At 43.1% G+C, this 12,513-nt stretch overlaps 1 protein-coding gene across 6 annotated transcripts in view; it reads right to left on the bottom strand.

The window, feature by feature from the left end:
- The window catches only part of PRKAG2 (protein kinase AMP-activated non-catalytic subunit gamma 2), a 224,845-nt gene that overhangs the window by 138,614 nt on the left and 73,718 nt on the right, over window positions 1–12,513 (bottom strand). The window contains exon 1 of one of the 6 annotated variants that reach the window (XM_064162854.1): window positions 8,162–8,453. The exons of the other annotated variants lie outside the window; for them this stretch is intronic. Coding sequence (XP_064018924.1) covers window positions 8,162–8,200 — 39 coding nt within the window. The 5' untranslated portion in view covers window positions 8,201–8,453. Of the gene's footprint in view, window positions 1–8,161; window positions 8,454–12,513 lie in introns of those variants that run through there. 6 annotated transcript variants of the gene reach the window in all.

The raw sequence follows: 12,513 nt of genomic DNA, 5'->3' as shown, positions 1-12,513 counted from the left end.
CTAGTGTAGGCAGCATCACACAGTCCTGACTACTGATGGTGTCACCTATGAGACATTACTTTTCTGCTTCATGAAGTTCTATATATGTGCTAGGACTGCACTAAATTTAGGGATGTGAAACGCCTGCCAGACATTACAGTGGCTTTCTACAACATAACTCAAGCAGGAGGTGACAATTTACTAAGACAGCTTTTCAATATGGGGAGACAGCTCCTTGAATAAAAAAAGCAAAGAAAACAAGACAGAGAGAAACTGAATGCTGACAAGAGCCCAGATCTCCCCCAAAACTGCTAAAAGGTGAGCGCCTCAGCAGTGCACCTTAAGAAGGTTCTCAGGGTCTCCTCTTCTCTACTAACGTTACTATGAGCACTTCAACTCTCCCACCAAGGACAAAGGCACGCAGGATTTTTAACATCAGCTGTGAACAGTTCCTTGCAGTTCAGCTGCACCCCAGCAGATACTTGTAAGATTAACCTTGGATTTGTACCTGTTACAGCCTGTGTAACCTCTGACTAGCAAAGACACTGAATATGCCAATAGTCTGTGAGCAGAATCCAGAGTTTGAACTCTGGAACAGAGGGAGGGCATAGCTCAGCAGCTATGACTGAACAGAAAAAATCATTCTTTTTTTTAGAACAATCCTAGCTTGAAGCCTCTGAGGATTCAGATCAAATCACTCATTTAATGCACAAGGAAGGAATCAAAACTGGAATTTCTGTCTTTTTGTTTTTGTTGTGTCAATATACTAGTCATAGTATAGTACAATAAGACTTCCTTCAATGCTTTATTCCTTTAGGAGCAGGCTGCTCCCTGCTTTGCTTTTTTCCCTCCCCCATGCCATCCAGACTGCAGCATGTGTTTTGGAGACATAGATAAGTCGTACTGTGAGACTGAGGATGCTGGTGACTAAGTCTCGGTATGACTCAGTGGGAGTGGGCAGCAACAGATGTACGAAGCTGCTTAGATTTGTGCAACCCAGCTTTGTACTTCACAAGGCTATTGCAGTTTATTTGTTTGCTATTACTTTTAAGGCTGTTCATATTAAAAAAGAACAATTGAGTGGGCTGAAGAGTTTCAGGTGGTAGAAATGAAATATAGACTTGACTGTCTGCAGCATGAAAATGCCAGAGGCAGCATGGTCCATAAGTCACCCGGGTGACAGTGCAGGACCAGTTGTGTGCAGTTCAGTGTCAAGGTGGATACGGCATCAGACTTGAAACAACAGAGTGTAAATCACCCTAAATTATGGGCCTGGAAGAAATGGAAAACATTCAATCTCCAAAAAGCGTAATCTGAGAAGTTAGAGACTAAAGGCTGAGTGAAAGCTAACTTAGATGTCAGTATGTGACAATCCCCATCCACCTGGTGATTATACAGTGTCCTACATCAAAAAACTCCTATATAAAAACTTTGCATAAGAAAACCAGTTTAAATGTAATTTAAAGACTTTTCTTTAGCTGCAAAAGAAACTGAAGAGTACTGCACAGTACTACAGAGCTACCAAAGCCATTTCTCCCCTGTTCTCATCCATGGGCCTCTGTCTTCAATTGTGCCACCACATGCCTACAAGAAACTGCTAAACCCAAACATTTGCAGGTGAAGAGGATAGAGACATGAAACCAGTAAGTCCCTGATATCTCCCTGAAAACAGCTGTGTTCCAATCTCTTCTTCCCAAATTGTCCTGATCATGGGATACCCACAGCCTCGAGCACACACCTCTTCATCTCCCAACCTGGCTGATCCTGACAAGTGTTAATCACCAGCCACATACAGCAAAGTCACCTTTTTCTTTTTATGAGGTTGTAGACAAGGTTTATCAATAAAACCTGCCAAGACACTTCAAAGTGTTTTTTGTTTTGTTCTCAATCTCAGCCTCAAATCACTTGAACACATTCCTTCACTGTTCCTGGAAAAAATGAAATGCTCTTTTGCCAGGAAACACCACTGGATCTTCTTGGTGATTCAGCCTTTGTAGATGAGCTGAGTACAGACAGCCCAGAGTGGGATGCAGTCAGCTCTGCCTGGAGCCCCACAGTGCTTATAAAGTCCAGTGGGCTCAGGGCTATATGGAAATGCTGTGATGAAGGGCACTGCTCTCCTCTTCATCAGTAAATCACAAACCATCATTAGAGGCTCTCTGACAAAGCCTGAACATGATCTCCATGCACACGACAGCCTGGTTTGTCAGCTCCTTCACACTGCAAATCACACAGCATGACTGGCAATGTCTTTATTGCAACAGCAGATGGACAACTTAGCAAAAGTGCAAATTACAAAAGGTCCTCTGAAAACAGAATCAGAAAAAGAAGGGGGAAAAAGGACAGAGAGAAAGTGAGAGAACAGCAGAGAAAGCAAGTCAGGGAGAAAAAAAACCTGTCTCAGTATTCCCTGTGATATCACAATCCACACACAAACCAATTAAGTGTTATTCCTGGGTACTCAGCCAGAGAAAACCTTTCTCTGGTGAGACATTTCCTTCAAGAAGCACCCAAAGCTACGAAGCACCAGGTGAAAGCAGAAGATGAAATGCCTCAGACCCGGGATATGTGGTCAGATGAGTGATGAGGGAATTAAGAAACAGACACACGACTATAGGGAAGGACTGCAGGAGACCTTACCCTTCAGATGGCACATACTCAGTGCCAACAGAACTGCTCTCCAGCACTGACATGATTGTCTTACATAAACGTGCCTTTGCAGAGAAAAGCATGCATCTGCAATAAACCAGAACTTCAGCCACAGTGAAACAGCAGAGCCACAGGAAACAAAGGCTGATTTTGCCATAACGTACTGAAAGCACTTGAGACACTGCAGCATGGGGCAATCTGAAGGGAATTCAAAGGATCACCATGAGGTTTTCTAAATCCATCTCTGCACTTTCCGCCATTCCAAAAGTCACTGTGCTTTGCATTTGTTGTGTTTTCCCACTCCTTATGGGCAAAATCTCTTCAAAACCCATTTTCTCAAGGAAAAGCAAAACAAAACCAAATCAGAAGCGAAAACCTCCAGCTGATGGCCTTATCTGAGAAGGACTTGCAGAGATAGGGCTGGGGAATAGGTTGGACTGGATGATCTTGGAGGTCTCTTCCAACCTGGTTGATTCTATGATTCTATTCTATGACTAAAAGCAGTGACATTTACACTAGGCAGAAAATCTCTGCCACAAATACCTGAACTGCAACTATTTTTGCCAGTTCAGTGCACTTGGGAAGGCAGCTGCCTGTCTCCTCCTCTTCACATTCTCGTTGGTTAGTAACCGTACATAATCTTAATCAGAAGGAAGCTTACAGCTGGAAAGCCAGGCAAGTGAGGGACCTGCTCTGATCAAGTACTCTCTCAACTGAGAAACAAAGGAAAAAGTAGAAGCAAAGAGGAAATGAGGCAAAATAAGGAAGAATAGGATGGCTCTGTGCTTGCTGTACTGAAGATGGGAACAAGTGGTCAAAGGGGACAAACCAAGAAGCCCACAACTGGGGAAGATTCTCTCCTTGATGCTTTCCTGACATGTTTTCCTGTACATGTTTTCCCTCTGCAGCTGCAGAGAGCAATTTCACATCTACAAAGCTTACAGTCATTTTGCTATAGCTTTTCTTACACTTTTAGCACCAGATGCAAAAAGAGACCAATATATAAAATATGCTGTATTTTATGGCTAAATTTCATTTTTCTTCTCCCAAAAAGAGTGGTTGTTTCATTCTTCATCATCTGAACTCCTTATTTAGAGGTACATTGTCCTGAAGCTGGCAACAGAAAAAGTCCTCAAGGACAGAAGAAAGCTGAAATTCCCAGAGACAATCTAGAAAACACTATCACAGCCATAGCACAGTGCTCTGCCCTAAATCCCTCTAGTGTGCCCTTCAGATCCTACTGCTGGCTCTGAGATGAAAGATGCTAAGAATTGGTACCCTTATTGCTTTTCCCAGTTAGCACTGCCATGAAATACTAATAAATGAAATTACAGCTTCAATCCTGTGGGAATCCAAAGCTGCATATCCAGTCCCAAATAGCTTCAAGGATGTACTTAAGTGATGAGATTTTCATTGTCTGCTCTGACCTTCTGCTTTACTCCCGGGAATATATCAAAGATGGGATATCTGCCAACTAACTTCAGTCCTCCAAGCTCTGGTTATCTACTCCACGCTTTTTATCCAGCCTAGAGAGCAGAACAAAGTCAGCATCTCCAAAAGGCAATTTGCTCCCAAGTCCCTGGTATATGAGAGGCTGGACAGCTTGCTTAAACTTTGGATGATTCAACACAAGACAAATGAACTCTGTCTCTTCTCTTTCCCTCTTTACTGTCTACAAAGCAGGAATAAAGTCACTTTCCCCCTCTTTATTTAGAAAGCAAGCTGTCCAGACAAGGGACAGCATCTTACTATGGGCATGTCTGCACAGCAGTTGCAAGTGTGGTTTACACCAGCTCAATTCCACCCAGCTCCACACAGCACCGACCAAGTGTAGTCATGACAACACATGGGTTAGCACAGGCTGCAAGATCCCTGTGGGAAGCTGAGTAAATACTCCAGCAATTTAGCTCACTTGGAGCTCCTTGCTCCTGTTGTATGGCTGTCAGGACTCAGCCAGGCTAATTCAAGCCCAGCTTTAATCATGTCTTTGCTTGCAGTCTAGACACACTCTAGGCATCCATGCAGCTGGTAGCACAATGTGGTCCCAAGCTCTGTTGGCATTTCTAAGTGTAACTAAGAAGTACATTTTCTTTATATATTTTTAGCTGTTGTCTATTAAACAGGGTTAACTCTTTGATGGGGTGAGCACACACTGGAGTGAAAAGGAGGGAGACACTATGTCAAATTGAAACAATTGCAATTTAGTTATTAGGAAACAAGGCCAGCTACAGAAGGTCTGAGAAAAGCACATTCCTTACAAGCATTGGCATCATCTAAGGGAAATGTCTAAGGAAAAGTATAGCTCACACTTCCAAGCCTCCTCACACCAAGCTGTGGCCACTTCTTGAAGCTGACTCAGTGGATATGCTTTAAAAAGCATGACGGGTTTGCTTGGAAAAAGGTGTTAGAAGACATCAATGATCATCTCTGGAAGAAAGATGGCTAAGATTTTAACCCCTCTGGAAACTCTTGTGAACAGTGAGGCAAGTGGAAGAACACAACAAAGGTGTTACTCACTCTCATGTGAAATAGCCAGCACTGAAAATAAAATGTCACAGGTCCAGTTTGGAAATAGTCCTCATATGGGAAGGGAAGGACAGAAATAACACACACTGAGAGATTTTTACAATCACTGTACGTGCAATGATGAAATTTTAAGGCAGATGTTTCCTCAGATACATGCAAGCCTCTTTCAAGGGCTATGGCCTTCACTGGTATCTGGATTTTAGGTGTGATTTTATCTTGCCCCCCAGAAATTGTTCCTAGTTCCTGGCTCCTCTAATAAGAGTCTCCTGATTTTAAGAATCTTACTTTTCACATGCCCATTTAAACATGACAATTACAGTGGACCTATCTGAATATGCTCTGGAGAAGACAGAAGCAAATACACATTCAGGTAAGCCCAGTTGAAAACTCAAACTCGCTCTCTATGTATACATGGCGCCAATACTCATTTGTGCCCTATGCAGTGGGTTTGAAACCCAGCAGATGCTGGTGAGCTGAAAGAGGCAAATCTGGAGTTGATTTGGCTGGCAGTCTGGACATCAAAATATGTCAAGAAGCATTTGGTCCTGCTCAGAGAGTGTGGGAAACATTTCCAAGTTAGCAAGACACACTGGACATGGTGACAGATGGGCAGAGTATGAGCCTGGCGCTGGAGAGGCCATTTTATAACTGGCTGTTGCTCCAAGCCATGTGGCAGACAGTCCAAACCCATTTGTCACAAAGAAATAAAGCTCAGACTGGAATTACCAAACCAAGGCGCCAGGGAGAGCCTCTGCCTGGGGCTCACTCCTGTATGGACACCTTCCCTGCCCAGCAGTGTCACCAAAAGCACGAAACCAAGCAAAAGGAAACCTAACTTATCCTCTTTTCACTTCTCAAAGTGAATTAGATCCACCACCAGGATACTGTGACTCAGAGGAATATTTTTTATTCTTGCTTTGCTTTTCATTTGAATTTTCATAGACAAGGACTGAGTTTTCCCTTACTACCAGAAATTAAGTTCATACAAATAACATGGCCCTAAAAGGACATTGGTTATTTTTTTCATCTTCAGGAATGTTAATTCCTATCTCCATGTATTCAATGGAGATCAGTAGGCATTTCAATCCAAAATTTATTATTATTATTTGAGCTTTATGAGGAATGGAAATCGACTTAGAGTGGCAAACAGGCACGACCAGTCATTAAATACTTCTTAGAATAATGTATTTTAGAGCAAGAGGATGGATAGGTGTATCAGCTCTAAAAGCAAAAGCACTGGTACTGACAGAGTGAAATACAAACACATCTCACTGGTGACTGTGTTCTCCCAGATGTAGATGCGCTAAAGCTCATCTCACAGGAGATAATTTTTGCTCAGTATAAATCATGCTCTCATATAAGAGAATATATATGGCAAACACACATAATCATACAACCTGTGTACAGACAAGGTAACAAGCTTTCAGAACTTTACCATTTCTTTTAAGTTTAAGATGATTAAGTAGTTCTTGGCTTCAAATCAGCTTGTCACTACATCTACTTGGGTGGTCAAACAGGCTGAAATGACACAGGCATTTTCTCCTCCCTTCAGGCTGTTTGCAGCCTGAAGCAAACTGGCTACAGGTGATTTTCACCAACTTTGTGGTTTGTCTTTAAAGGCTTGTAATAACATTGCTTTTAATTCTCCTAATTTCTTCCTGACGAGTGTCAAGTATCCTAGTACACTTGACAGTGGCTGATTCTGAGGGTGTGATTTTTTGTGGATTTTTCAAACTGTGGAACTAAAAAGAAATATTCCACTCCCATTAATAAAAATGGACTCAAGTGGAGTGCCAGAGTCCTCTTGTGATAGGCTTCTCACTACCTCCCTTAGGATCAAAGGTTGGCTGCATATCAGCAGGATCCATTTTATTCTCCTGCCCATCCTTATGTCTTCTGACAGATGCTACTGCCTCCCCTTCCCAGCTTCAGCAACTTCAGGTTTCACTCACCACCCAGGGCTGCTCAAAGTCAGAGAAGCCTCTGCTTCCCAGACTCTCCTAGACTCACGACTCTTCATCCCACACTGAGGATAGAGCTATGTGTGAAATCTCTTCCCCAAAGGCACATAACTCTAATCTCTCCTGTGGCCCTAACAGTAGCTAAACCATGGTGACCAGCAAGCAACACACAACATACTGGCAAAATATTCCACCTTGCACTGCAATAAATTTCAGTTGCAATTCAGTGAACTCCTCCTATCATCCCACTATGGGAGCACCTCCGGGCTTCAAGGCCATTCCCAGGAAAAAGTCATCCTCATTGTTATTGGACATTCATTATCTCACAGGTCCATTAGTTGCAGGACATGGTGCATGTGCTCAGCATTAATTCTGGTTGTGGAAAGGCAAAAATGCAAGAAGAGCACAGGTAGCTTGTAATATGTCTCTCTATCTTGACAAGTCTCATCCAATATAAAATTGAAATCAATAAGCAAAACAGGAGTACCCCAACATCTGCAGCTGGGGGTTTGCAATGATTAGCCATGGCAATTAGTCACCCAGCAGTTCAGGGTGCTGCAAGACAAGCAGTATGAGAAACCAGACATTGCAGGTGCAAAGACCAGGTGGTTTAAAATTGAAATGAAATAAAGACTCCCCAAAAGATAATCTCTCTTTCCAAAACACTGAGGAAAAGTTATGCAAGGGAAAAAAAAAAAAAAAGAAAGAAAACTAACCTAAGCTCCATTCTTTAACCAGATAAAAGAACACTGTGCTCAGCCTTGGAGCATCTATTGTAGTTCAACGCTCTAAACACAGGACCAGAGCCCTGTGCCAGCCATGCACAGAGAGACAAAACACGATACAGCCCCCCCCAAATACCAGAGAAGCATGCATTTCTTACACAGTCTGAAGAATGCCTGCCTCTCAGCAGAGTCCTGCAGTGCACTCGGGGATCCACCTAAGTGAATGCAAATCCTATTCCCCTACCTAAGATAAATAAATCGGGGAAAAAAATATTCCAGCGCAAAGAAACCCACAGACAGGCGAGCTCCGTGCTGACTTACAGCTCTGAAAAATCCTGCAGTCTGGCTGGAAACATCCATTGAAGAACTGCATTTAAAGCTTCTCCCTAAAGGCAGCGCATTCAAACATCTCGGGCTCTGCTACTAAAGTCGATGCTGCAACAGATGGGGACCAGGGCTGGGTGTGTTCCTCCTTCCCATTGCGCTGCGAGAGGGTGGCAGGAGCAGTAGGTAACGCAGGAGAAGGCAGGCAAAGGCTTTCTCCCTCGCTGCAGGCTCCCTGCCAGAAATGCTTTAGGCATGGCAGCATTTGATTAGCCGACTGCAGCAACCTGCCACATTCACTGTGGCGGGGGCCGGCGGCGCGCACGGGCGGTGTGAGCAGGTCACTGGCGCATTAGCTGCATGTGGTGGCTGCAGCATGGAAGTAGGAGAGCGCAGATAACCGCAGACGTGTTGAAGGGGATCCGTTTTCAGTAGCAGAACTTTCAGATAACCGAGACTGCATCTGCATCAGCAGTGAGTACTTAGGGGACGGCAGCACAGAGCAGCAGATGCATTTTCACCTGCTGAGTATCTGCTGCCCCACAAGGGCCCCGTTGCCCACTTCGCCATAAGTCCACTCTGTAGCTCTCCAAAGTCACATTATTTCTCTGGGCTTAAGTTTTCTCATCTGCAGCATGAACGGGGGAAGACTTAATTGACTGTAATTGGCCGTGCTGGGAAAGTACAGTGTTCAGGTGCAAAGGGTAAGGTTACTGTTAAAAGAGAAGTGCAGAGCTTTTGAAAAGGCATCATGTCACCAAGAGCTGGCAGAGCAATGCAAACCCTTCCAGTGGGAACTGAGGAATGGTGGGGATCTTCATCAAGAATGATTTGACAAACCCCTCTTTATAATCAGAATCAGCTTTGATTACTCCACCAAGCAATATTGCACTGTCCTTTTCTGGCAGAGAAATCAATCTGCAGACCATGGGACCATATCCTTGGCCAAGACACTATCAAAGGCTGCCACAGATGAGGTCACCTCTGGTAGAACTAAGCTAACGTGAAGGCAGAAAGACCATTTCTGCAGCTTCCAGTATTTTAACAAAAGGCATCAAAATACTCAGGCAATGATCTGACACCTCTCTGGAGGAACAGGTGGCCAGATCCTGAGCCATGAAGCGTTGCCAATCCTTTCTTGGCCATTTCAAAACAACATTTGTGGTGATGTACTGAAACTCTTTATCATGGAGGGTTTGCTTCAACTACCGGCTACTGGCCGCTCAATCATTGCAGTGAGGTGAGCTTGGCTGGCACATCACTTGCAGTCTGTTTATCCTATTCATCCCATGATCCTGCAGCACTTTGCAACTGGGTGAAACCAGCACTGCCCTTAATTCTGTATAGATCAAGCAGTAACTGCCACGGAAGCCAGGCTGAAGTTTTTGTTCAGCAGCAAAAGAGGTGAGGTCCAGCTGACGCCCTCATGTGCCAGACAGAGTACATTCTAGGAAACGCTGCTGCCCTCCCTCTCCTCAGCGTGCTAAGTGCATCTGATAAAACGAGTCCCTTTGGAGCTAAAAAGCTGAAACTGGGACATATTGTTCACTCACAAATGGCAGCTATTACCCAACCCATTTTAAAGCAAGCTCAGTACCAGCCCTTTTCAATACAGAAATGACCAAATATTTCAGTTAGAGGGTTTTTCTCCAATTAAATGAGTATTTTATGCATGCAAAAATATACAAATAGGTTAGGCAAATAAACAAGCTTACTCCTAAATTATGTTTCAAGGGTATCAGAGAAGCCCATCAACCAGTCAGGGCAAGCAAATCACATTTGTATCGCTATTTGAGCTGTAGGAGAAAGGAAGGTATCTGTGGCTAACCTAGAGAGGGCAAGAAGGAAGGCCAGATTCATCCTGGAATAAAAAAAAAACACTGTCCTACAAGTCAGATGTCAGAGCAAGGCTCAGTTCAAATGCTTCCCTGTATAGATAACTTTAAAGGATTATTTCCATTAGAGATCAGATCAAATAAAAGAGGAATTTGCAGCCAGGAAAATGTCCTATATCCCCAAATCATCCCTTTCAAACCATTAACAGGGCTTGGTTTGATGTAGCCAAGAATCACTCAGATCTATTAAGGTGTGTATTTTTAATTCATCTTCAGAACTGGTTTTGGTCTTTAAGTCTGGCTTGGACAAAACCATGCTTTTTCCTCCCCCCTCTATGGCTAAGGAGTAGGGAGCAGGAGAGACTGATTGCACAACTACATCTCAGATAAGCAGAACAGTTAATGATTTAGATACCATTTCATAAATATTTGCTGAACTAGGGTTTGGTTTCTGTCCAGTTTCTGACATCCACAAAAAACACTGACTAATGTGCCATTTTCTTTCACCCTTCTAGGATGAACAGCAGAGAGAGGGGTTTTATTGTTATCATTTCTTACCATTATTTAATGACTACTTACATAAACGGCCAAGCTTCTCCTGAATCTACCAGCCTAAGGTGCCAAAATCACATTTAAGTAAATATTTATGTATCCTTTGTGAATTAATTAAAACCTCTCTTATTACTGAAATATTCCTGGTTCAAATACCTGCACTCAGATGTGGCTGACTAGGCAATTAGTGAAGAGCTGAGAAAAAACCCCCAACAACCTGATTTCTGAATAAATACCTGGTTGCAAATTGGGGTTTCAAGGGCACATGCTCTGACCAGAGATGCTGAGGCTCATGACTGAAATGCAGTAGTCCCAGTGTGCAACATCATGCACAAGATGGTGCAATATGAGAAATCACTCCAAAAAAGTCCACCCACAGCTTTTGGACATGTTCTAGGTGTCTGTATGAATAGAGATCCAAAGTTGCAAATGTTTCTTTATGGTTTATGGACAAGGTATAAGCTTCCAGAAAATGCTTTATAAAATCAACAACCTGCACAGATAAATTTGTTTGATTTAGAACTTTTTTTCCCACCTATTTTTCACTATTTGCATTTGAAACTCAGCAGTCATTACTCATTTTATTAACACAGGGCTTTGAAAAAGGATTTCATTCTGGAGCACTTCTAGATAATTCACTTCTGGGATTTGCCATACAATTTTCATGCTTTACCAGAAGTAACACTGGGGGAGAAAAAGCACCAAAACCTTGTGCTCTTGACAGTAAAGTGAACACTCACTTATGGTCCAAAGACCAAAGTGTGAGGAAAGCAGACTCATGACTGTGACATTTTCACCAGTGTAAAGGTATAAAATTACTTGCCCAACTGCAGCAGTGAGTGCTGTCTCAGCACTAGTGAGTGCTGTACCAGCTGTAGCTTGCTTTCCCATCTGAGGAGTTTAACAATGCTGGTTTGTAAAAAATCAGAGCCAGACTCCCAGTCGGTTTCAGATCCTGTTGCACACAATTCCTGCACAATTCCCTCAAGCTGTTCCAAAATACCAACTCTACTTCATCTTTCTGGTCTATGTAAAGCCTAAAGTTTAATACATTTCAAACTGGCAGTAAAGCAACCGTACACCATTTCCCGGAGGAGGCTGCAAATGTCTGGCTATTGGTTGCTGCTATTTATATTCAATCATTTTCCACAAAGATCTGGTGGTTTTGTAAGCACTACATAAATTAGATGAGTTCATAGGGCCTGTTTCCATTACAGTTTCCTTGTTCTTCCAAGGCGAGCAGTCCCTTGAAACCAATGGAGCTACTGTCTATGAAGACACCACTTAGAAACGGGCAGTATATAACAATTAGTAAAGCGTGTGGTGAGCCAGATCTTGGCAGGGCAGGGCAGGGCTTCTGCTCAGTGTGTAACTGAGAAAGATTTTTCATCTTTTTACAAAGAATGCAGTCATTACCTTCATGGTTGCCCTATCCCTGCTCCTACTGAGTACACTGAGCAGCAACCCAAAGTGATGTGCAATGCAGATGTGCACAACGGCAGCCAAGAAGCCAATACACTTGAGGGATGCTCAGGTGAGATAAGCAACTGCCTGAAAGGCAGGGAAAGCCAAAGCAGTAGTTGGGAGATCAGCAGAGCCAAAGGAAAGATTAAAAAGGGAGAGAACACTTCTGAACGTCAGCCTAAACTACACCAGCTTTTAGTAGGACATCCAAAACAATCTTTCAAGAGCTGATGTTTGGCAAAGGGCAGATGTGATCTGCAAGGCTTGGAAAAGGGAACACAAGAGAAAAAAAACCACCAAAACATTAAGCACCAAGAATAAGAGATATCACAGTATCACAGATGAACCACAGAGTCTGTGCCCCCATAGTAGTTAGAACTGTGAATTAGGATGGTGAAGCTAGCACAAAATGGAAAGAGAGAGGAGCAAAGTATCCCACGAAGACTGAAATCCACAGTTTATTGCTTTATTCATTTCAAACAGTCACAGGTGTTTTTT

Source organism: Pogoniulus pusillus, chromosome 23 (assembly GCF_015220805.1).
Source record: "Pogoniulus pusillus isolate bPogPus1 chromosome 23, bPogPus1.pri, whole genome shotgun sequence".
NCBI classification, from domain to species: domain Eukaryota; kingdom Metazoa; phylum Chordata; class Aves; order Piciformes; family Lybiidae; genus Pogoniulus; species Pogoniulus pusillus.
The sequence above is the reverse complement of the archived record's forward strand: the minus strand, read 5'-3'. Positions and strand labels throughout refer to the sequence as shown.